At 40.8% G+C, this 24198-nt stretch overlaps 1 protein-coding gene across 2 annotated transcripts in view; it reads left to right on the forward strand.

Annotated features, from left to right (window-relative positions):
* Positions 1-24198, forward strand: part of SLC25A13 (solute carrier family 25 member 13) — a 139153-nt gene that overhangs the window by 53301 nt on the left and 61654 nt on the right. For both annotated transcript variants that reach the window (XM_060782218.2, XM_060782220.2), the window contains 2 exons: positions 549-664; positions 15606-15745. In XM_060782218.2, the coding sequence (XP_060638201.2) occupies positions 549-664; positions 15606-15745 (256 nt within the window). The remainder of the gene's footprint in view (positions 1-548; positions 665-15605; positions 15746-24198) is intronic.

Below are 24198 nucleotides of genomic sequence, written 5' to 3' on the forward strand. Positions count from 1 at the left end.
AGGTAGTACCTACAACAGTAGTAAGAGATCCTTTGACATCAGTAGGACAAGTTCATCATAATGAACTTGATTTTGTTGGGGTGAAGGGAGGTTTGGTCAAAGTACAGCATTTCTGATATTGATGGACTGCTATGTTCAGCATTCCTCATTGGCTAGGATGGCTTGGGGGTCAAATAATAATTATTTTTTTGCCCAATATGTCTTCTAAACCTAATGGGGGTTGTGTTTTTGTGCTTTTCTGGGACCTTGATGGCATTTTGAGGCAAAGCTCTTTTTTATTTTTGGAAACATTTACAACATTTTGCTTTGACCCCGATGGGTCCAGGAGATCTCCATACATGGTGGAAATGCCCTCCATGCCATTTCAGTGTCTGGGTGTTGCAAAGATTGGCCCTACTATTTGCTCATACCAGCAGTGGAGAAATTAATTGCAATGTATGTGTTTCTTTTCCACTTCAGTGGCCAACATTGCCAGTTACCAATATATCTTATGGTCTAAAATGTATGTGATATTTTACAGCTATGATTATTTTTTTCCTCTTCCTTAGGTTGATATCCTTTCAAGAATTTGTAGCATTTGAATCTGTCCTCTGTGCTCCAGATGCATTGTTCATGGTGGCATTCCAACTTTTTGACAAAACTGGAAAAGGAGAAGTGACTTTTGGTAAGCACTGTATTTTAACTCTTCCCTCTTCCTGAGTTGTGATTGTTTTGTTATATATGTCATCAGTTATAGAAAAAACACTCATAATACTCATCTATTAGATGTATAGTTCCATATAAATGGGTTCTTATCAACTTTTTTTGGTTGGTGTTTTACATTCACTTGAATCAGTGATATTTTGGCATGTTTCTTAAATATTTTGTGTTTTCATGTAAGACCTGTATGTACCTGTTAGGTCCTACTCAAGTAAACTCATTCCTGAAGGTAGGACTAGTGTTAGATTTAGCTGTAATTCAGAGAACACTAAAATCATAGCTAAGTTTTTTAATACGGTTCTTGGAATAAGGCTTTCATCATGGTTCCTTTGAAAAGATGACATGCAGCCTCTGCACAACTGTGGAAATTCTTTGAAAAGAGTCAAAACAGTGTTGACACAGTCCCACCCAAGTTAAGTGTTCTTACGCATTAATGTCAGTGAGAGAATTAAGTACATACACTGCCTTCTCCACTGAAATCAAAAGTTCTCCAATGTAGACTTTGACTGGTTTGTGCCCTTTGTATTTCTAAGTACAGGACTAACTGTGTTAACAATTCCTCTGTCAAAGAAACTCATTTTATAAAGTCTTTTTATTATACCTAACCTGCCAACCCATTATATTCTGGTCCTCTATCTAGCTGCAAGTTTTCTTTCTCAGCATCAGCATTGGGGGAATGTTGGGTTGCAGCAGTGTCTTTGCAGTGATTGGTGCAATAAAGCCTTGGCCAAGAAAGAATGGCATTGTGCTCTAGCTAGTCCTATTCTAGCTTTATGTGCCCTGCCTACAACAGGCAAGGTAAACAGTAACTGCCTCCAGAATCTTGTACAGGGAATGTGTGAACAGCAAAAGAAAAGAAAAGGGGACAATAGCCTGCCTGACTTAGCATTTGTAACATATTAAAAAAGTGTAGACCTGTATGCTTGCCACCGAAGCCTGGTGAAAGTCATGCCTGGATACAATTTGGAAGAAGCTTTCAAGGTGGCCTCAAGAAGGTTCGAAATGTTTTTGTTTATTTATGTGCGTGTTATCAATTTTGAATAAAACCTTTGCAGAAATATATCAAAGTGCTCTTCTGTTTCACAATAGATGAACATATCCCTATTCTTTCCATGTTTCTGCCTCTGATATAAATAAATAATTGTAATAATAACTTCATTTTTGTACCCCGCCTCCATCTCCCTGAAGGGACGCGTGGTGGCTTACATTGGGACAAACCCAAACAAACCTAGATTAAAAATACCTAGATTAAAAATACAATGCAGTAAAATAAGCAACATCATAATAACATAAAACAACATCATAAAACAACCATTAGCCTGAATAGTAATTAATACTGCAACTTGGAGGGTAGGAGCTTGTGCAATAAAGTTTCAAGACAAGGGCTGGTGGAAAGATGCAGGAGCCGATAATAAATTAGATCTAGAAGGGGAATGTCCTTTGGAATGCCAAATCTATAGGACAGGGGGTAGTCGTATAGTGCAGGGGCTGATAGTAAGTTATAGTTAGGATTTCCCATTCTCTGGTGAACTATTAATCATAGGCACAGTGGAACATCCACGTTTTTGGGTCCCTGTGAAAAGTGGACAGGGTGGGTGCTAGTCTAATCAATCTAGGGAAAGAGTTCCATAGCTGGGGGCCCACCACCAAGAAAGCCCTCTCCCTCGTCCCCACCAACCGTGCTTGAGCTGGAGATGGGAGAGAGAGAAGGGCCCCTGGAGAATCTTAGAGTTTGTGCGGGTTCACAGAAGATGCGATCGCGAAGAAATATTGCTCAGGAACTCACCTGCCTTGTTATCTGTGGGGTACCTCTATATTTTCTTTTTTTAAAAATTATTTTTATTGTGAGTTTTTTAAATACATAAAAAGTTGTGGAACAATTGGGTTGTGATAGAAAGTAGGAAAAGGAGGGTGTGGGTGCCCATAGCAGAGGGCATCTCCGCTAAGAGGGGGGGGGGGGTGGGCGTGATGGGGGCGAAGAGAAAGAAAAAGAGGGAAATAAAAGAAAACAAAGAGAAAGAAAAAAAAACAGAAAAGGGGGGGGGCTTTCACACTCCCATACACTCGCACTCATTCATTCAACACACTCATGGGGTAGGGGATTCTATCTCTATTGTTGTGCACTTCCAAGTTGTCCGGGGCTCTTCCTGGATAATCCTTTTTTTTTCCTGAAAAATTAAAATAGCTCTTCCTCCTCTTGTGTAGCATCATTATCCACTCTGATTAAGTAAATTTGCACATGTTAAGACAATCTTCTCTAAATGTTGTGTTTCAACTTAGCACTACTGATGATTCTTGTGACCATAATAAGTCCAGACATTATGCCTGGGGTTTTGGTTTGGAAGCATTTTAAACATTTGGTGAATGTTCCTCTACCCTGACCACATGCATGTATTGTTTGAATTGTGTCAACAATGCTAGACACAACTTTGACAAAGGTTGGGCAATGTGTAAATATTTTAAATGAATAGGAAATGCAGTATACTGTCACTACTTTAAAAATATTACAGGAAAAAACTTTAATGAAATTCAACCTACTTTCAGAACTTCTTCACAGTTGGTAATTTGTGCATTGTTCTTCCAGACAGAATAGAAACATGTGAGTAGGCAGGTGGCAATTTAGTCCTACGGATGTCAGACACTTGTCTAAATGGGTTTCTAAGAATAAGCTACCCTAGTGCCCATGTCTTGGATTCATGGAGGTGATGTTGTAAAACATGTTTAATCTCAAAACTACATATTTTATGTGAAGAAATTTCTAAGCCCCTGTGAAAGCAAAACAAAATTAATTTGAATATTTTGTTTTGTTCTTAACATGTATATTGGAGAAAGTTAAGGGCCTGCATTTTTCACAAAGCTAAATAGTGGTGTTCATTTTCTCCCTCCCTCATATTTTGGAAATAATCATTTTGTCTGTCTGCAAAAGGCACTCTTATAGAGTAGAGGTATTCTAAAGTTTTGATTAGCATTGAATGTGAATGTACTAGAGAAACTACTGTTTGCAATTCATTATGACGCTTGGGAAAGAACTCCTCTTACTCTTAAATATCCAAAAGGTACAATTAAAACAATTTATATATATTTGAAAACCCCATGCATTTGTCTTCCTGAGATGTAACTAAAATTACCATGTAATTGTATACATTGGGGGGGGGGGGGGGGAGAAAAAAAAACTGATCCCAAAAACCTGGGTCGATTTATTTGTGGTCAATGCGGATATTCATATCTCTCTCCCCCATGATTCTGCTTCTTGCCATTTTGAATTCTCGATGGGAAAATGGCAATGGTGATTCTTTGATGCTTTCCCTCTGTAGCAGAGAGAGTGGAGGGGCTCAGTTCTTCTTTACGATCTGCTGAGACGAACCAAATTCGTTCCCTTCTGGGCTGCTCAGAGTGGGGATGGGACAGTTTATCCACACTTAACCAAGTAAAAGATTACTCCTCTTCTCCCTCCTGTTTCATTGATTGCTGTTGCAGCTGCTGCCACTGTCCCCTTCTCAGCCAGTGAGACCTTGTGCTTGTCCTTCACTTCTGGTCCTTCTCTAGTAGCTTGTACCTTTCATTCAGCTTTACAGCCATAGCAGTCTCAAAGGTTGCCGTCAGTATCCCATAGCAGCAGCAGTGTCTCTAGGGCAGCCCTACAAGCAATCATTTTTTCCCAATGTGCCAGGGACTCACACCGTTTTCATACCCTTTGGGTACAATTGTTTTTTTTCTTGTAAATTTGTCAGAAACCAATGACTTATGTCCTAGAGTTTTGCTTTGAGTAGCATTACTTTCGAATACTAGTTCTTAAACTGTGGGTCCTGACTCCAGATGAGGACCCTTACCTCAATGTTGGGGTCCCGGACAATTTGGCAACAGTAAAAAAAAGGTACATCACCTAGTGGCTGCTTTAGACATTTACACAAATTTGTTGTGCAGTGTTTACAGTAGATTCTGCAGAAAATGTTTCAGTTATACTTCATAAAAAGGAAAACTAGATTGTTTAGTAAGTTTTGCAAATGCTGATCTATTATCTGCAAATAATTTCTATATCTATTTTTATACCCATATACCGAGGGTCATGTAAAACTTTCTAGGGCCAAAAGAGGTCCCAAGTGGAAATGTTTACGAAGCCCTGTTATAGAGGATAATGCAAGTATTTGAAGTAGTGTGCTTCACTCTTCATGTGTTTAAACAACACAGTATAGAAACACCCAAATCATAGTTAAAACACATCTCCTAAATGAAATAGTGGGCTCAATCACTTTAAGGCAACTTCCTTTGTTCCTATCAGTGTTTTATAAGTCTTTTACCGTTGCTTCATTCCACTGAAACTCAACCACAAAGAGACGTCAGAGTCTGGCTTCACTTGTTTTTAGTCTGCTCTTGGGCTCTGGTGGTCCTTTGACTATATGAAATAGAGTTTGTTCTCTCTGTGTCACGCTGTCTTTGTTCATTTCACTAGGAAGCTAATAAATGTGCATTATGATGATTTTTTAAAAAATAATCCTAATTCTGTAACACTTGTTGTATTATGCTTATTATTTCAATCTATCCAAATCACTCTTATTGAAGAAGTCAGCAGCACAGATAGTCACCTTCTGCCATTCTTCCCCACCTACAAATGCATTTGTGTTTAAAATAAGAAAGGTTTAGCTGTTTTTTAAATAGATGATGCAAAATGGAGGATAGTCTTGTTTTTTGCCTTGCCACTGATAGTGCCTGCCTTGCACCCTTGTATTACATTTTAAACTAAGCTGCAGCTCTTTGCCAGGAGTTAAAGATCTCAGCAGGAAGGTGGAAGGAAGTTTAGTTGGCTTTTAAATTTGAGACAGAGAATAAACCATTGCTTCTTACTCCTGAGTGTTGACAGGCACATAAAAGCTGATAATGTAAGTCCAGGGGTTTAAGAGGCTTAACAGTTTTTTCTTTTTTGTATTACTGTATTTTAATGCCTCATTAAAGAGGCAGAGTTCTTTGATTTCCTTTATTAGATGGTTTAATAAAGAAAAGTTTAGATGCTTGGGTCTAAATGTCAACATTTTAAAAATTAACAGTCCTTTTAATAACCTTTATCTTTAATTCTAAAGGTTGTGTTTGCAGGGGTGGGAGGCAAAGCAAATTTAACAACTTCTGGCTTTGAGAACATCAGAGGCTATGGCTTCGAACTTGCATTGTCTTTTTGCAGACACTGTTGAACAACTGGAGCCTTGCAAGCAGTCCTTTTTTAACAAATAGGGTAAAGGGAAATCTTAATTTTAAAAGCTAGTTATGGTACAGGTTATAGAGTGTCTCATGTCACCATGTTTAGATATTAGTGGATATAGTCTCAGAGATCTGGGAACCAGAATAGATTAGGTCCCAATCCCTGTGAAAGGCAGAAGATGGCTGATTGAGGTATAAAACAGCGTTTGCTTAAAAATAAAGAAATTATTTATGCGAAACATTTGTATGAAATGCAGTAACTGCTGCTTTCAATTCTCTGACAATAAATAGAAGATATGTATAAAGCATAAACTGCTTACTGTTTTCAGTGCAATGTTGATGCTATTGAAAGATGGAGATGAAAGAGGGCTTAATCTCTTGCTCTGAGTGGATGATAGTTCGTAATAGTTCTTAATCAACAATGCTTGTCTTGTTCATTTAAGAAGTAAATGATATAAACAATTATATATTTTAAGAACAGAAACACAGGTATTTGTAAATAAATTGCATAATTTCTTGTTCAATCTCTCTTTCACATTGCTTACTTAGGCCATCTCTCGTGGTCCGAGTATGATGGCCTTCCAAATGTAGTGTTTTGGTGGTGGATACATAGGTGACTGTGGAGCCCTATTTTTGACCTGCATGTTCTTCCACTGTGAGGGCATCGGTTTCCAGATGGAAGGCGTTCTCGGTCAGGGTTGGCTTTCCTCTTGGCACATTTCTCCTTTTCACCCTCCATTTGTGCCTCTTTGAATTCCACAGCCAACCTCCAGTTAGAGTGCTCAAGGGCTAGTAGAACCATTGTCTTTTGCATTAATGTCTATAAGCTTTTCTTATGATCAATAGTGGAGATTATAACTTGCAGACTTGCAACCTTTCTTATAAACTCTTCAGCTGTGGTTACTTTGCAAATCCTTTGGTGGAATAAAGTACAGCTTTTGGTGACTTCTCTGAGGTAGACACTATACTCCTATTTATGCAGGCCAAAATACTATTGACTTTTTTTAGCTGCCACATCACATTGTTGGCTCATGTTTAACTTGTTGTCCAGTAGGACTCCTTTTCACATGTACTGCTGTCGAGTCAGGCGTTCCCTATTCTGTATCTTTGCATTTCATTTTTTTCTGCCTAAGTGGAGAATCTTGCATTTGTTCCTGTTGAACTTCAGAATATTAGTTTTGGCCCATCTCTCTAATCTGTTAAAATCGTTTTGAATTCTGCTCCTGTGTTCTAGAGTATTAGCTATCCCTCCCAATTTGGTGTTGTCTGCAAACTTGATGATCAGACCTTCTAACCTTCATCTAAGTCATTAATAAAGATATTGAATAGGACCGGGCCCAAAACGGAACCCTGCGGCACTCTACTCATCATTTCTTTCCAGGATTAAGAGGAAGCATTGGTGAGCATCCTTTGGGTTCATTTGCTTAAACAATTAGAGATCCACTATTTCGATGGGTCAACAACAACCCTAATACAGTTGAACAAGAAGGTAATTAGAGACAACATCTTTGAGATGGATACAATTGACACCTTGCGGACTAGTAAACAGCAGGGTTTCACCACTTGGTATCCTCTAAGAATGACCAATATTGTCTTTTAGTAAATGTGCATTGTTGGCTGTGAATGTTATTCCTAAATATTTTGTCTTAGCGACAATTTTAATTCCTACTTCGGCCTGTAATTCTTCCTGTCTTTTGTTATTAATGTTTTTTGTGATAATTTGTGTTTTGTCTCTGTTTATTTTAAATCCTGCCACATCGCCAAATCTTTCAATTTCGGTTAACCATTTATTCATCTGATCCATAGTCTTCTATAATGCAAACTATATCGTCCGCATAAGCACAAATTTTGTAGGAGTAGTTTCTTGTTCTAATGCCCAATGACTTTGTATTTGTGAGTCTGGGGAAAGAGAGGATCTAATACACTATCTGTTACATTGCCCTTTGTATAATGACCCTCGAAACAATCTTCTGGGAGCCCTTTTGGAAGAAAGGGCAGCATGACAACAGTCAGTAGTTATTTGTGACCTTTTAAACAGATCATTCCAAAAATATAACATTAAAGGTTACCATGCTTGCAGTTGAAGCCCAAAAAAATCCGAGCTAAATGGGCAAAGTCCACAGTGGAGGCTAGAAATGGAAATGGAGATAGTTTGGGATGATATAAATCAAACATTTGTTATTTTTACCATGTCACTGCTACTATAATTTTAAAGAGCCCAAATATGGAATACGTTTTAATATTTATATTAAATATAATATAAATATTATATTTAATATAAATATTAAATATAATATTTATTATATTATTGTATTGTACTTTTAAAGGTTGTATATTATGTGATGTCACGGCCTATGGCTGGTACAATAAATCATTCATGCATTCAATTACAGATGCACCTAAACATAGTTTTGCCTAGCCCACATTTGACTAGTTTGTTTGCCAGAAGGTCAAATTTTGGCAATAAAGTCTTTATAAGTTGACATTCACTTGAAGGATGTAATAACAAGTAGAGATTATCATTTCTGGGCACCAGTTGATTTCATCTTGCCGTATTAGAAAACCTATCCCTCTTACGTATGTGACGCATATACCTGTGAAGAATGAGGAAGTAATTCGCATTGCCCAGGGCCGTTATCTGCATCACCATAGGACGGCCTCTCTCAATGACAATAATTGATCTTTTCACACATATTATTTGGCTTTCTGTGCGGTATTTGGTTTTTTTCACTACAGCTTTGTAACAACATTTGGAATCATCAGAGTGCAAACCAGCTGAAGTAGATCTGCCATTTGTGAGCATCTAGAGTTTAACAACGGAATACAAATTCACACCAGCAAGAAATTGTCTTCTCTGTTGTTGTGGGATATCTTGTCAAAGATCAGGAGCACAGCGCAAAAGCTCTTCCAGTTCAATGGGTCAAAAATCCACTCTTTATGAAAGGCTAAATGTGGATTTGCACGAATGACTATAATGGCTCCAATTTTAAAAGATAGAGGTAACAGAGAGCACTTCCAGTTAGTGGACTGATTTCAGAATGCTGCTTGCTCAGATGGCTAAAATATTGTGTTTTCTGGTTTCTTCATGCAATGTTAAAAAAGAAGGAAAAATAGGTATCGAGAAGGTGGGATGGAGCCAATTTGAGAGTAAATTCAAACTGTATAAGGTCACTGTCTGGTTAACTGAGAACTGAAATATAACCATCCTTCGTACAACGACAACATCGAAGAAAAGACCCATTTACTAAGCTGCAATTTTGGAAGGAATTTGACCTGTTTCTGCTGAAGGGGGAAAAAACCACTGCTATGGCAGAAACATCATTGAAAACTTTAATCTCAGATCATTTTAGTTACAAATAGACATATATTATTGTACAAATTGAAAAATAAAAAACATTTAGACCCTTGGTGGTTAAATTCTGAATACCTTAATATGTCCAATTATATAGTCATTTATCTCAGAGTAGACTCACTGAAATCCGGAAATATCACTTAAAGCTCATTGTGATTGTGTTCTTTAGCATTAATGGTAGTAATAACACCTTTTAAAAAGATTCCACTTATGTATCACCAAACAAAGAAGAAATATATCACAATTTTTTAAAGGAAGATGGACACAGATTTGCTGCAACATATGTTAATTTGTATTCATTGATCATAGATCCTGCCTTATTAATAATTTGTTATTATAAAATATATGATGGGGAAGATGTTGTTTAGATCTGTATTATATGTGCTCAGTCTTATGTCCAGTGCTGATTGTTCAGCAGAGGCTTATTTCCTGTTTATCTATCTTTGTCTTTAGATTGAATAGCTTCTCAGATGTGAAACATACTTTTTCAGTAAAGGAGAACATTTGCTAGCTGTGACTATTTAAGAGAAGTTGTGATTGTAGAATCTAGAAAGGAAATGTCTTTGTGTTTCATTTTGTGACAAAAACAAGATAGAAATCCAGTTCATGATTGGAACTGGAAAAAACCAAGGAAATTGATACGCACAAAATCATTTTGACTTTCATATGCAAAACATCTTAAGGCAGTAGCCTATGATATAATAAAGGAATTATCCATTATGTTTAAACCCATCTGTGTAATCAAAGACATCAATTCAGGATTGTAGCTTATGTACTGATATATTGAAACACCCTCCCAATGTGTGAATTATAGGGGGTCTCTTTAACTACATAGCTCCCCCCCCCCCCCCCAATGCAGAAGATCATTATTTAAGTCATGGGGATGAATCAGATGAGGTGGTGTTTTTATATCAACAGTCCCTATTTTTTCTTGAATTACTTTGCAATTCTGATTCTTGAGGTATATATGTGTGAGGAAATCCTCCTCATACATATGTACCTCATATTTTGTTGGAGGGAAATCATCAGTTGCTTTAATCTTGAGGAATATGCATTCCCCTTGATGTTTGGTTTGACTGAGACCTCCTTCAATATGTGAACTATTGGGACAATGGAAGTACATGAAAAAGTTATGATTGTTTGGCCTTTTAGTGTGGAAAATGTGATTCAGAGAGAACTTGAACAGTGGATACATATTTATTTTCAACTTCTACCTTTTGTACATTATAAATTGTGATCATCCATAGGAATAGATACAGGACACACACAATGATGTAAAATCCAAAATTTTGTATAAGCAGCAGTATAGATAGAAAATATAGTAGACCTTGATGTGTGAAATTATTGTTTCTCTTAGGCTGCTTAATGGCATATACAAGCAGTCCACACATTACAAACAAGAAGGGTTCTATAGAGTAGTTCTTAAGTTGAAACTGTTTGTAAGTTGGAACAGGTACATTTTAAGTGGTGTTTGTTTTGTTGTCTGTGTCCATGATCAGAAGATTTCATTTCATTTTCTGTCTTTGTGATAACTGGATTTTGAAAAATTTGTCTTGTTGTGGAAACAAGGATTGGTGAAAAAGCTTCAGTGGAGACTCATTTTCCCCATGATAACTTTCAGAAGCGAGTTTCTCTTCCTAGGGGTAGATTTATCTCACTTCCTGTTGCCTCAGCCCCGTTTTTAACTATGAGTCATTTGTAAGTTGGATGTTCATATCTTGGGGACTGCCTGTATATGGCCAACATCCTGTTCTCATACATTCCATCTATGATTCTCAAAGCCAAAAGCACTTCTTGAAATCTAATGAGTGGGCTTAGTGCCCTGTGAATTAGCCTTTATCTCCATCAGCCTAACACCATTTCCGAATAAGTGTAAATGGGAGTTAGGTTGCCAGGTATGAACAGAACCCCTATACCTTCAAGGGTTGTGCAAAGAGAGATTCTCAACACGTGAAGCTTGTGCGACAACAAGCAACAAGTGCTGATATCCCCTCTTCTGCATAACAGTTTGAGATACATAAGTCTTATCTCTTATTTCACCTGACAACTCAAGATGAGAATTTCTAGCAGAACATTTTATTTCTAACTTTTCTTTAAATCTCCACCCCAAACTCTGGAGTATATGATGCTTGTCTTCCCCCAATGCTTCCAAGAGTTTATCACATCTTTAAGTAAATTCACTTTACCACACTCGGTTCCTTGAAGCCTTCAATGTAGGATTCATAATCCCAGCTCTTATTCTGTATTATTTTTTCAGACCCTTAACTATGATTAATAGAAAATGGCCCTGTCAGATTCTTTCAAAAGGCAACCTTGGTATCGCTGGAGATAGAGGTGCCTCCACTTTTACACCATTATGCAATTCAGTATCTTATAAAATCGCCAATTTGCCTTATGCTTTTTCCTTAGCAGAAGGTGAGACTGCTTTTTTTTCAATAAGTTAACTATATTAACAGAGTCTCAGCTTAGACTTTTCCATCAAGTTCCAAATGTTTGGTTTTTAAAATGTATTAACATAAAATAATAAAATAATAATAAATTAATTCTAACTTCATGCTTGGGTGCATAGGAAATACATATTTTGTAGTATTTAGTTTTAGTGCTTAAAGATTTTTATGTGATGTTGGAAGAATGAAAATTTTAACACTTCATCAAAAAGTGTCCATTTAGGAGGAGATTTTATTTCTAAGGTAAGGTTAGGTGGAAGGATCACATTGCTGGTATTCATAGCTGTGTTGACATTTTAGTTTTCTCCCTTATTTTTATATGGTAATGTAGTTGTTCCATAGAGTCTGAAAGAAAACAAATGAAGCAACCAGATATATGGCTGACCACGTGAATCTATTAACTTTGTTTGTTGATTGTTGTTGGAAAAGCTAATATAAAGTTTTCAAGTCAGAGGATGGATAGGAAAAAACAGGGGCAGTTCTTATATTTTCTCGCTTTCAGGTAATTATATAGAAGAGAATGAGTAAGCTTAATAAATAGTCAACATAGAGAATAAACACTTAAAGTGAACTTGATACCCACACAATGATTTGGATTGCATCCACCATCACTCTTTACCATTGGTCTTGCTGTCCAAGGCTCATGGGAATAGGAATAAATAACATTAGCAAAACCATAGGTTCCTCATCTGTCACTTGAACTCCTCATCATTCTGTAGCTGTCAATACCAGATGATAATCTAGGATCAACATGCTGGTTTTCCTCCCTCCTCTAAACTACTACACCAGTTTCGGTTTATGACTGTGTTTAATCATTTTTCAAATTGGGAGGAAAGCAGTAGTAAAAAGTGTGTGATTTGGTTTCATGGCTCATCTCCTTCAAAGGCCAGAGATTTAAAGGGTCTTTCTGCTTCAGATGATTATCTTCCTTCCTTTCTCTTTTTAATCTAAGATGGTTTGGGGCAATTAAAGAAAAACAGAGTGTGAAGGAGTACTGCTGTAGATACTGCAATTGGGCCTGTCACTTGAAGCGGGCCAAAATGTTATAAATCTGTTCATGGGGCATGAATGATCTCCGTATCTGATTCCAGCAGTATGTCTGTGGAAATAAGTACTCTGATCAGTGAAATTGTTTGAGATGAATGAGAGAAGAGTCCAGTGAAGGAAGAAGGAATAATTTCAAGGCAACTCTAGCGAGCGTCTATAGGAGTTTGTGAACCGTAGTGAGAAAGTACTTATTATAAAGCTTAGAAGAAAGGAGCCTGTTTCATAACCATCACAATTAGTCAATAAAAGCAATACATTCAGAACATCCAATGAGATAAGTATACCATATAATTCAATATGTATTTTGTCAAGAAATCAACCATCCTTTACTTTTAAAAGAATACACTGAAGACATATCGTAACATCACGGCAGAAAACTTGGATATTGTAATTTTCAGGTTAAACAAAGAAAGAAAAAAATGGTTTAAGTGCCATCAAATGATACTGAGAATATAATTTTTCATGTTTTTAGAGAGTCCAAAATTTGGAAGAGCGAACGGCATAAAGTAATGGTGGGCGGATTATGGTGGGCAGATTATTCTACGCTCAGAACAATATTGGAAAGGGGCAGTTAGCTATGCAAGTCAGTAGCATTCATCCATCTAAGATTATGCTAATATGGTTGGGTAACAATGTGACCCAGTACCAGTAGCCCAAAGTGATAAAAAGAAGAAAAACACGCAGACCAATGTTATCTCTTCCATAGGAGGCTTTTCTTTATAGCAAAATAATATGGCTGTACTATTTACAAGAACAAGTTTTCCATAACACAAAGTTCTTTATATTTCCTTATTTGCTTCCATGATGGGCTTCTTTCCCATGCAGATAAATGGCTTGGATCTCACAGAACCACTTCTTACACCGTACTTACATAGGAGTTTCATACAGTAGCTTTACACACATCAGCCATCATACACTGGGGCGTTCTCACACTGAGGCCTTTTCACACTAAGGGTGCTCTCAGACTAGCGCCTCTCATATACTGAGGTGAACTAACACTGAGTTCTACTCATACTGACACTCCGAGGCCCTTCTTCCACAAAGACCTCTCACAGACTAAGGGAAACTAAGCTACACCTGCTTATATTGAACTGCAGCTTTTGATGAGACATTGCATCCCTTTAACCCTTTCAGTACTTGACTCACATTTTTGTAATTACAAATACCTAGTTAATATTTAATATTTCTGACAAAAACATAAAGCAAATTGTTTTGATGGTTTGGGACAAATGCTCGATGACAATTAGACACACCACAGTTCTCTGATATTTTGAGGCTGGATTTTCACAAACAGCCCCTTTAAAAACCCTCCAAGATATTTTGTTGACTAGCTTTTTCAAGGGGAACAGAAATAAAAGGGTGACTGCTGAGGATTGTCAAAATGTGATGGGTTATATGACTATGTAATACTGTGTTACGAATGCTGTTACTGCATCATTTAGCTCCCATTTACACTGGCCATTGAATGCAGTTCGAAGCTAACTCCAAACTGTGATGACCAGACAACAAATTTCAACAAAAACATTCAAAAGAAAGCTCTTAATGTGCCTCAGTACTCTGTGGTCTCAAAAAAGGTCCAGGATTCCCTATGTAATCATCTGTACATTATAGTGAATCCACTTTCTTCAATCTCAGTTGGAAACTTCTTTAAATTGTCAGTATAAATGGGGCCTTAGTGAAAGGAGGAGTAGACAACAAGGGAAAGCTATGATTTGGTTTAGCCTTCTGATAATTTAGGATGTACTAGCTTGGGGACGCAAGTGATGGTAATTTGTCATTGGTTGGTTTTAGGGTGCTCGCTGGATGCAGAGTGAACTACAACTCCCATGCGAGTGGGTTAGTCTCCCCACAACCCTTCTATTATGTTCTGTTCGTCATGGGGGGGGGGGTCTCTGTGCCAAGTTTGGTTGAGGTCCATCATTCGTGGTTGGCGCAGTGGTCTGTGAAAGTGAGTGAAGGTACTGCAAATCCCATGGTCCATCCTCCCCCAAACCACACCAGGACATAAAGTGGGTGATGGGCGGTTCTGTGTTCCAAGTTAGTTCCAGGTCCATCGTTGGCAGAGTTCAGAGTGCAGCTCTTAGATTACAGGCAAACTATACATTCTAGTACCTACAACACCTATAACTCAAGATGAATTCCTCCCAGACCTCTCTAGTGTGTTCAGTTGCTGATCTATTCCTCTGCTTGCTGTGTGCCATAGAAAAGAATAGGAAAGGGTTAAGGGAGAGGCAATGGGCAGGGTCATGCAAATTCCACAGCAATTGAGAGAGGAAGGAATACTGCAATGTCCATGGTGGAGGAAACGCATACAATATAGGATGATATTTTCCCCAAATAAAAGCCTTCACTTGCGTGGTGGGCGATATGACATTTGTGGAGGACATTGGCAGGGCTCTTGGACATGTTCATGGCATTCACTATAACTTGTAATGTCATTGGAGAGAGGGCCATTGGTGTCTCCTGAGTAGTAGGATCTGTAGCTGTTTATGGAGGTGACAGCCTGTCTGTGAAAGTGGGCACCCCAGCCATGTAACACATATACATATTTTCAAACTTTTATTATATGTATGGAATGAGTCTGTGAGCAAGGGCTGGCTGCTGGTTCATTTGGAAAGAGTTCCGATGAAATGAAAAGAAAACCTATAAATCTCTTCTAGAGTCGAAGATAGGAATCATTTGGGCCTCCAAGTGTTATTAAACCTCATTTTCCAGGATTCCTCACCATTTTTGGGTTGGCTAGGACTCCAAAGACTTGCAGTTTAATACCATTTAAAGGACTGCATGGTTCCCACTCTGTCCCAAAGTAGAATATTTTTTTGCTTTGTTTTAACTGTCCTCTCTTTTGTTCTCTCGGTTTCATTTCCCAGAGGATGTTAAGCAAGTCTTTGGCCAGACCACGATTCACCAGCATATTCCCTTTAACTGGGACTCAGAGTTTGTGCAACTGCATTTTGGCAAAGATCGGAAAAGACGCCTAACGTATGCAGAGTTCACCCAGTTCCTACTGGTAAGTTTGAGCAATAAATGTTGGAAGTTTTGACAAACAAAATCAAAGAAAACTTACAATTGTACAATTTAATTCTCATCTCCTTTTGAGTTTATTACACACTAGCTATCTGTATTTTTGGACTGCTGCATGCTTTATGCCTGTAAGATACAGTTGGCTGGCTGGTGCTTAAATTGCTAAATAAGCACTAACTTTTCTTTTGGCATCTCAAAGCAGCAGAGATATTTTTGAAAGTGTTCCAGTCAACATCTTCAATTTAATATAGTGGGTGTGGTTCAGTGGAGTTGGCACTTTTGGTGCTGAAAGGCGGTAAGGTCTGTATGTTTGTGTGAGCGCGCGCACGCACACTCATATAATTCATTCAGTGAGTTCAGCTGTGTTGGATATTTGCAACCAGACGCAGGGGATTTGGAGCTGTCATCGAATAAGATGCAACTTATAAGATGCACTGCCAAACCTAAATTCTGGAAGTGTCAGCTTTAACATTCAAACATTAAAAGAATGAATTCCTTCTGCTATAGGGTTCTTCTGCATTTCCATTTAAAAGTGAATAGGAATCTATGGACGACCATGACTAAAAAGATCTGTTGGAAGCCAACCAGTTACTTGGAAATGCCAATGTGATATTTTAAGACTCATTCAATGCTGTGTGCATATAAAAACAGAGAGTTACAATTGTGTAAAAAACATTGTCTGAAAAGCAGAGAGATCATAAACATTTTTCTTGACAATAAGAGCTGTTCAGCAGTGCAATACACTGCCTTGGAGTGTCTTTTTTTGGATGACCATCTGTTAGGGGTGCTTGATGGTATATTCCTGAATGACGGAGAAGAACTGAATGGCCCTTGGGGCATCTTCCAACTCAATGGGTGCATCTACATTGTAGAGTTAATGCAGTTTAAAACCACTTTAATTGTCATGGCTCAATTATATGGAATTATGGGATGTGTAGCTTTATAATGTCCTTAGCCTTCTCTGCCAAAGAGATCTGGCACTTCACCAAATTACAATTCGCAGGCATTTAAAGTGGTCGTAAGGTAAAGGTAAATGTTTCCCCTGATATTAAGTCTCGTCTGGGAGGTGGTGTTCATCTCCATTTCTAAGCTGAAGAGCCGGTGTTGTCCATAGACACCTCCTGTGGCCAGGATGACTGCATGGAGTGCCATTCCTTCCTGTAGAAGTGGTACCTATTGACCTACTTAGGTTTGCATGTTTTCAAACTGCTAGGCTGGCAGAAGCTGGGGCTAACAGTGGGAGCACCACCCAGATTAGAACCTCTTATCTCCATTTCTGTGCCGAAGAGCCAGTGTTGTCCTCCTAGGTCATGTGGCCAGCATGATGGCATGTAGTTCTGTTACCTTCCCACCACAACGATACCTATTGCTCTACTCACATTTGCATGTTTTGAACTGCCAGATTGGCAGAAGCTGGGGCTAACAGCGGGAGCTCACCCCACTACCCGGGTTTGAACTGCCAACCTTTCAGTCAGCAAGTTCAGCAAGCTCAGCGGTTTAACCACTGTGCCACCAGGGGGCCCCTTTAAAATGGTATCGAACTGCATTAATTCTATAATATATAGGCACCCCATAGCTATATACGAAATGAATGGTGGGTTGAAATGCACATGCTACAGATCATAACTCCTCATCTTACTATTTTACATGGTAAATACTTTCAACTTCTTCTGTATCTGAAATTGTGGAAAAAAAAGGTTTTGTCTTTATTTCCTTTTGTGGGATAGAGTACACTTCAAGAAATCTCCTTCGCAAACATGGTAATGTTTTCAGATGAAATGCCAAAACCTCATGAGACCCCAGACAAGGCAGGATGAATGCTTCTGTTGTGTTTCAGTTGGATGTGTGGTAAAGAGCCTTTACGCAGGAGAGTTTTTGACAAAGGATCACATTTCAGGACTATGGAGTCTGTAATTTTGTTTACATAAGGATGTTAGTTCACAGTAGGAAGTGTTATCGTTTTGATGAGAAATAATTAAGATAATGCTGCTAGGACAAATGCTTCAAATTGACTTGGTAGAGTAGAGCTTAATTAACTCTTTGTCTGAAGAGGGTGTTGGGTGTCTGATATAATATAATCACATTCTGGTACTCTTAATGACTGTCATTTGCTAACTTTGCTTGACTTCAGAGCTAGCCCATCTTGCCTTGTAGGAAAGTGATGCAGCTTTCCAAACCTCATTTCAAAAAGTGTTTAATTCACTTTCGAATTTGTTATTTAAATTTACAAATTCACTGTAAGTCAAAGTTGTTCCCTTCCAGCTGTTTTAATTCAGTACAAAACACCAACCAATCAGTAGCAACATCTACCAGAAATGCTTGATGTTGAAACTTCAGTTTGAATGGAGACATTGTGAGGTCAGATCTTTTTACTGACCTTTCATCAAAACAAATTGCTAGTAGACTTGGCTTGCATGTGAGAGAGAGATATGGGATTTATGGCCTTGGTTATACAGTGACATTACCACTGGATTGCTACCTTGTGTACAGCAAGGGGTTGTTCCGGGGTTTTTATTTCCTTCTTTTTGCTCATATATGACCTTGTGGCGTTCAGAAAATTTTAGGTTTTTCCTATGAACTTTGAGCAGTGGCCATCCAAGATGACATGTTTCCAACCTAGGATAAAAATATCAGGGGCCAATGGATGGGTGGATCCAGCACTTGGCCACTTGAGACAAAATACTCTTCAACTTAAGGAAACTGACTGAACAGCACTTGAATTTTATTTAAATATTGGGAATTTAATGACACCATCTCATAAATCTAAGGGTTCAAGTCCATTTAGAAGGTACTGGTCAGGCTTTGTAGTATGCCCAGAAATATCAATGGGAGCAGAAAGAATGTGAGGCTTGGGAGGAACACTTTTAGGCTGACTTTGTTGCCCTTCAGTATCTAATGTCTGAAATTGCTGTTGTATTGATGTACCTCATCCCAAATTTTCAGGGTGTATTTTATTGAATATGGCATCCCTAAGCTTAGTTTGAGACTGGGGTGTGGTTGAAATCATATCAAGGGCTTGAACTCAAGCACTGCTTCTCAAACTGTGGGTCCTGATGCCAAATGGGGTCCCTTTAGCTCAGTCTTAGGGTTACAATAAAATTGGCCACAGTAAAAAAATTCTGAACGCCACCTAGTGACTGTTTTAGGCATTTACAAAATGTATTATGCAGTATTTACAATGGACCCTGCAGAAAATGCTTAAGCTGTCCTTCATTAAAAGGAAAATCAGTCTGTTTAGCAAGTCTTGCAAATGCTGATTTACTATCAGTAAATGTTTGATTTTTATTTCTATTTTATGTACCTATATACCAAGGGTCATGTAAAACATTTCTCTGACAGAAAGGCGTTGCAAGTGGAAAAAGCTCTGAACTGGAGATCCATGATACAGAACACACAGACAGTCCAGGCACCTCATCAATTTAGGTTGTGCTAAAAGATCAACCCTGACAGGTGGTATAGAGTCCACGTAAATGTGTGTCTGCCCATCTACATCTATACAGACTCTGTACTGCCTGGCATTTTCAGAGCTGGATTTTTAACATAATTTATTGATTACTAGCCATCCCCTGCCAAGTGTTGCTGTGGCCCAGTCTGTGTATATATGTTTCGTGTGTGTATGTATGTGTATATATGTGTATATATGTGGTTTTGCACATTAGTTGTAATGGTAATGTAACTGTGTTTTTTCATTGTTTTTCTGAGTGATGGTCACTTGTTGGCCTGATAAGTGTTCAAATTTGGTGTGAATTCATCCAGTGTTTTTTGAGTTATGTTAATCCCACAAACAAACATTCCTTTTTATTTATATAGATTTATTTATTTATCACATTTATATCCCGCCCTTCTCACCCCGAAGGGGACTCAGGGTGGCTCCCAGCAAAGGCACACTTGATGCCTTGAGTGTTGTTGTTTATTCGTTCAGTCGCTTCCGACTCTTTGTGACCTCATGGACCAGCCCATGCCAGAGTTTTCTGTCGACTGTCAACACCCCCAGCTCCTTCAGAGTCAAGTCAGTCACTTCAAGGATGCCATCCATCCATCTTGTCCTTGGTTGGCCCCCTTCCTTGAGTATTATTATTATTTATTTATTAACTTTATTTGTACCCCGCTAGCATCTCCCGAAGGACTCGATGCGGCTTACACGGGCCGAAGCCACAAAACACAATACAATAGAAAACATAACACAGCAATAAACAAAGCAAATCAAACAATTAAGCAAAATAACCACAATGACAATACATCAAGACACTATTAAAACTGGTTCGGCCAGCGCAATGGGGTACAGGGTTAAAAGTGCTGAGATGGCAGGAGGAACGTAGGATTAAAAGTGCGGTGTGCAGCAACATTAGTTGTGCTAAAGTGCATCTAGGACTTGGGATGGGGATTCCTAATCTGCGAAGGCACATCGGAACAGCCAAGTTTTTAGGTTCCTTCTGAAAACTGCCAGAGTAGGGGCCTGACGAAGCTCTTTTGGAAGGGCATTCCAAAGTCGGGGGGCCGCCACAGAGAAGGCCCTGTCCCGCGTCCCCACCAAGCGCGCTTGCGACGTAGGTGGGATAACGAGCAGGGCCTCCCCAGATGACCGGAGCGAGCGTGTGGGTTCGTAGATGAAAATGCGGTCACGCAGGTAGGGTGGTCCCAAACCGTTCAGGGCTTTGTAGGTGAGCACCTGCACCTTGAATTGGGCTCGGAAAATAAATGGCAGCCAGTGGAGCTCCTTGAACAAGAGGGTTGACCTCTCTTGATAATGAGCTCCAGTTAGCATCCTGGCTGCTGCCCGCTGGACCAATTGTAGTTTCCGAGCCGTCTTCAAGGGCAGCCCCACGTAGAGCGCATTGCAGTAATCCATTCTAGAGGTGACCAAGGCGTGGACCACCCCGGCCAGATCCGCCTTCACGAGGTACGGTCGCAGCTGGCGCACAAGTCTCAGTTGTGCAAAGGCCCTCCCGGATACCGCCGACACCTGAGCCTCAAGTGTAAGCGAAGAATCCAAGAGGACTCCCAAACTGCGGACCTGTGGCTTCAGGGGGAGTGTAACCCCGTCCAACACAGGTTGCCACCCTATACCCCGATCCGGTTTACGATCGACCAGGAGGACCTCTGTCTTGTCGGGATTGATCTTCAGCTTGTTCTTCCTCATCCAGATCGACACAGCGGCCAGGCACTCGTCCAGCACCCGAGAAGCCTCCTTGGAATTAGGTGGAAAGGAGTAGTAGAGTTGTGTGTCATCCGCATAGAGATGGCACCCAACTCCAAAACTCCGGATGACCTCTCCCAGCGGTTTCATGTAGATGTTGAAGAGCATGGGCGACAAGATAGATCCTTGCGGGACCCCACAGGTCAAAGGCCAGGGGTCCGAGCAGGCGTCTCCCAGCTTCACCAACTGGGTACGTCCCTCCAGGAAGGACCGGAGCCACGACAGAACCGTGCCCCCAAGGCCCATCCCAGAGAGACGACCCAGAAGGATACCATGATCGATGGTATCGAAAGCCGCTGAGATGTCCAGGAGAACCAACAGGGTCACACTCCCCCTGTCCAGCTCTCTACGGAGGTCATCCACCAAGGCGACCAAGGCTGTCTCGGTGCCATGACCAGGCCTGAAACCAGACTGTGCCTGATCTAGGTAGTTGGTATCGTCTAGGAAGCCCTGGAGCTGCGAGGCGACCACCCGCTCCAGCACCTTGCCCAGGAAAGGGAGGTTGGAGACTGGTCTGTAGTTATTCAGCACCGTGGAGTCAAGGGAAGCTTTTTTGAGGAGTGGACGAACCACTGCCTGTTTCAAACCAGATGGAAAAATCCCTTGCTCCAACGATGTATTGATAATCAATACAAACCAGTCAACCAACCCCTCCCTGGCTGATTTAATGAGCCAAGATGGGCATGGGTCTAGAGGTGAGGTGGTCGCCCTCACAGCCCCAAGAACCTCCTCTACGGTTTCAGGAAGAACAAGCCTAAAAGAATCCCACAAAATTGGACAAGCAGGTACCTCCGTCACCTCTTCAAGCACTGCGATCGAATTGGAGTCGAGCTCGAGGCGTATCTGGGCGACTTTATCTGCAAAATGGTGTGCGAAATCGCGACACCGAGCTGCGGGGTCGTCAGGGACCTCCTCCACCGCAAGTGGGTGGAGGAGTTCTCCCACGACCCGAAACAGCTCCGATGATCTATTTGCTGCAGATGCTATACGAGCGGTCGTGAATGACTTCCTGGCCGCCCGTATGGCCACGGAGTATGCCTTAAGAGAGGCTCTAGCCCGTGTTCGATCAGATACATCTCGAGATTTCCTCCATTTGCGCTCTAGCCCCCTTCTCGTGTGCTTCATCACAGCCAGCTCCTCGGTGAACCAAGGAGATGGCCTGTCACGACGCAACGAGATGGGGCGTTCGGGTGCGATCATATCTAACGCCCTGGCCATCTCCCCGTTATAGAGAGTTACCAAGGCGTCGATAGAATCGCCAGGCTCCAAGGCAGGAAGAACCCTAAGATTCCTCAGGAATCCATCCGGATCCATCAGTCTCCTAGGGCGGACCATCTTAATTTGTCCTCCACCCCTGCGGAGGTTTAGGGTCGCAGTAAGTCTAAATGTGATCAGATGATGGTCAGACCATGACACTGGAAGGATGTTTTGATCTTCCACTCTGATCAATTCGTCGTCCGCCACAAAGACAAGGTCGAGAGTGTGCCCAGCTTGATGCGTGGGGCCGGATATTATCTGTGACAGTCCTATGGCCGTCATGGTGGCCATAAAGTCCTGAGCTGCGCCAGATAAAGTGGTCTCGGCGTGGATGTTAAAGTCTCCCAGCACCACCAGGCGCTGGGAGACCAAGGCCGAATTAGAGACCACCTCCGCTAACTCAGACAGGGAAGCTGCTGGATCTCGGGGTGGACGATACACCAACAGGAACCCCACACTGTCACGGCTCCCCACCTTCAAGTGGACACATTCAAACCCAGAAGCTTGCGGGACAACGTATCTGGTCACGGCGATGGATTGCCGGAAGACCACTGCGACCCCTCCTCCCCGCCCCCCTTGTCTAGCCTGCTGATGCACTCCAAAACCTGGTGGGCACAGCTGAGAGAGATTTACTCCCCCCAGCTCGTCCAACCAGGTCTCGGTAATGCATGCCAGATCCGCCCTCTCATCCAGGATCAGGTCCTGGATGGCCGCAGTCTTACCATTAACGGATCTGGCATTAATCAGCAGGACCTTTAGCCCAAGGGGGCTGCCATGGAGCCTACCACTACCTACCTTCTCCAGGGTCGCAAGGACTCTGTTGCGCTTCTCCCTGGGATGACGGTGACCCGCTATTCTCCTCCCCCACACGACTTGAATGGCACCCCCCTCCTCCGGAACCCTCTCCCCCCCTACATGGCCGGGGTCTGTAACTAGTCAGCTCTCAGAGGAAGGAGTCGGGCTGGGGAATAGTCTCCCTTGGGCGTTGGGAAGGGATGTTTCTGAAGATGAGGTAGATAATGAAACATCAAGGGAGCTGAGTGGACTGAATAAGGGAAGGGTTCTCGAGCGAAGGAGTGTGGCTGGTTGAGTGGGGGCGACCGGGACGGATGGAGTCTCAAAATTATATGAACCAGGAGGGGGGGCCCTAACCGGTGAGCTAGTTGTGGATGCACGGGGACCTGATGGGGAATGGCAAGAAGGAACCCCGGAGGCAAATAAGGGGCGTATCTGAGGGTCCACAACTACCCTCCTAATGGTAATGCCCCATTTCTTTAAATCATAGCGTTTTGCCATAAGCTCTCCAAGCCATGAGTTGTCTTCTGGTGTTATTTGAAGACGGGAGGAACGGTCAGATGATTGGTAGTCCCTCCATAACCACACTATGGCTTCTAGTCTTATTTCCTGTGGTCTTTTACCCAGGATTTGGGCCAAGGAATTACAAACTGCCCTCTTAGAGGTCCATCTGCCTCTGTTTATCATTTGGTCAGCAATGTCCACCGCAAACATGTCAGTTTGTAGATGTTGATCCTGAATGCAGGCTGCGGTTGGCTGAACCAAAAGGTCTGTTGTTGTAAACAACATATACTTTGATCTGTGGAATGTAGCATTGAAATCTACCTATTCTACAGCAAGATCTATGCAGGGAGACAGATCTTTGTGCCCTGGTCATTTCTACTCAGAAGAAACAACACAGATTTGGTGTTTGGTGCTACAACTGGTTCAAAAGCTAATGTTGGAATTTAAAGTCTTCATTTCCACTGTAGACCTGTGTGGTCTAATGGTTTAATGCTTGGATTAAGATATATAGGTTCATATCTCCATTCTGCCACAAAAGGCTTATTTTGGGCCAGTCATCATATTTCAGCATTCTCAGACTGGTTATGATTTGATTCTTGGTTTTTCTGGCTTCATTTGATTTATATCCCTCCTTTCTCTCAAGGAATCCAAACTGGATTAAAACAAATGTAGAAAAAGATACCAAT

Source organism: Anolis sagrei, chromosome 6 (genome assembly GCF_037176765.1).
Source record: "Anolis sagrei isolate rAnoSag1 chromosome 6, rAnoSag1.mat, whole genome shotgun sequence".
Classification (NCBI taxonomy): Eukaryota; Metazoa; Chordata; class Lepidosauria; order Squamata; family Dactyloidae; genus Anolis; species Anolis sagrei.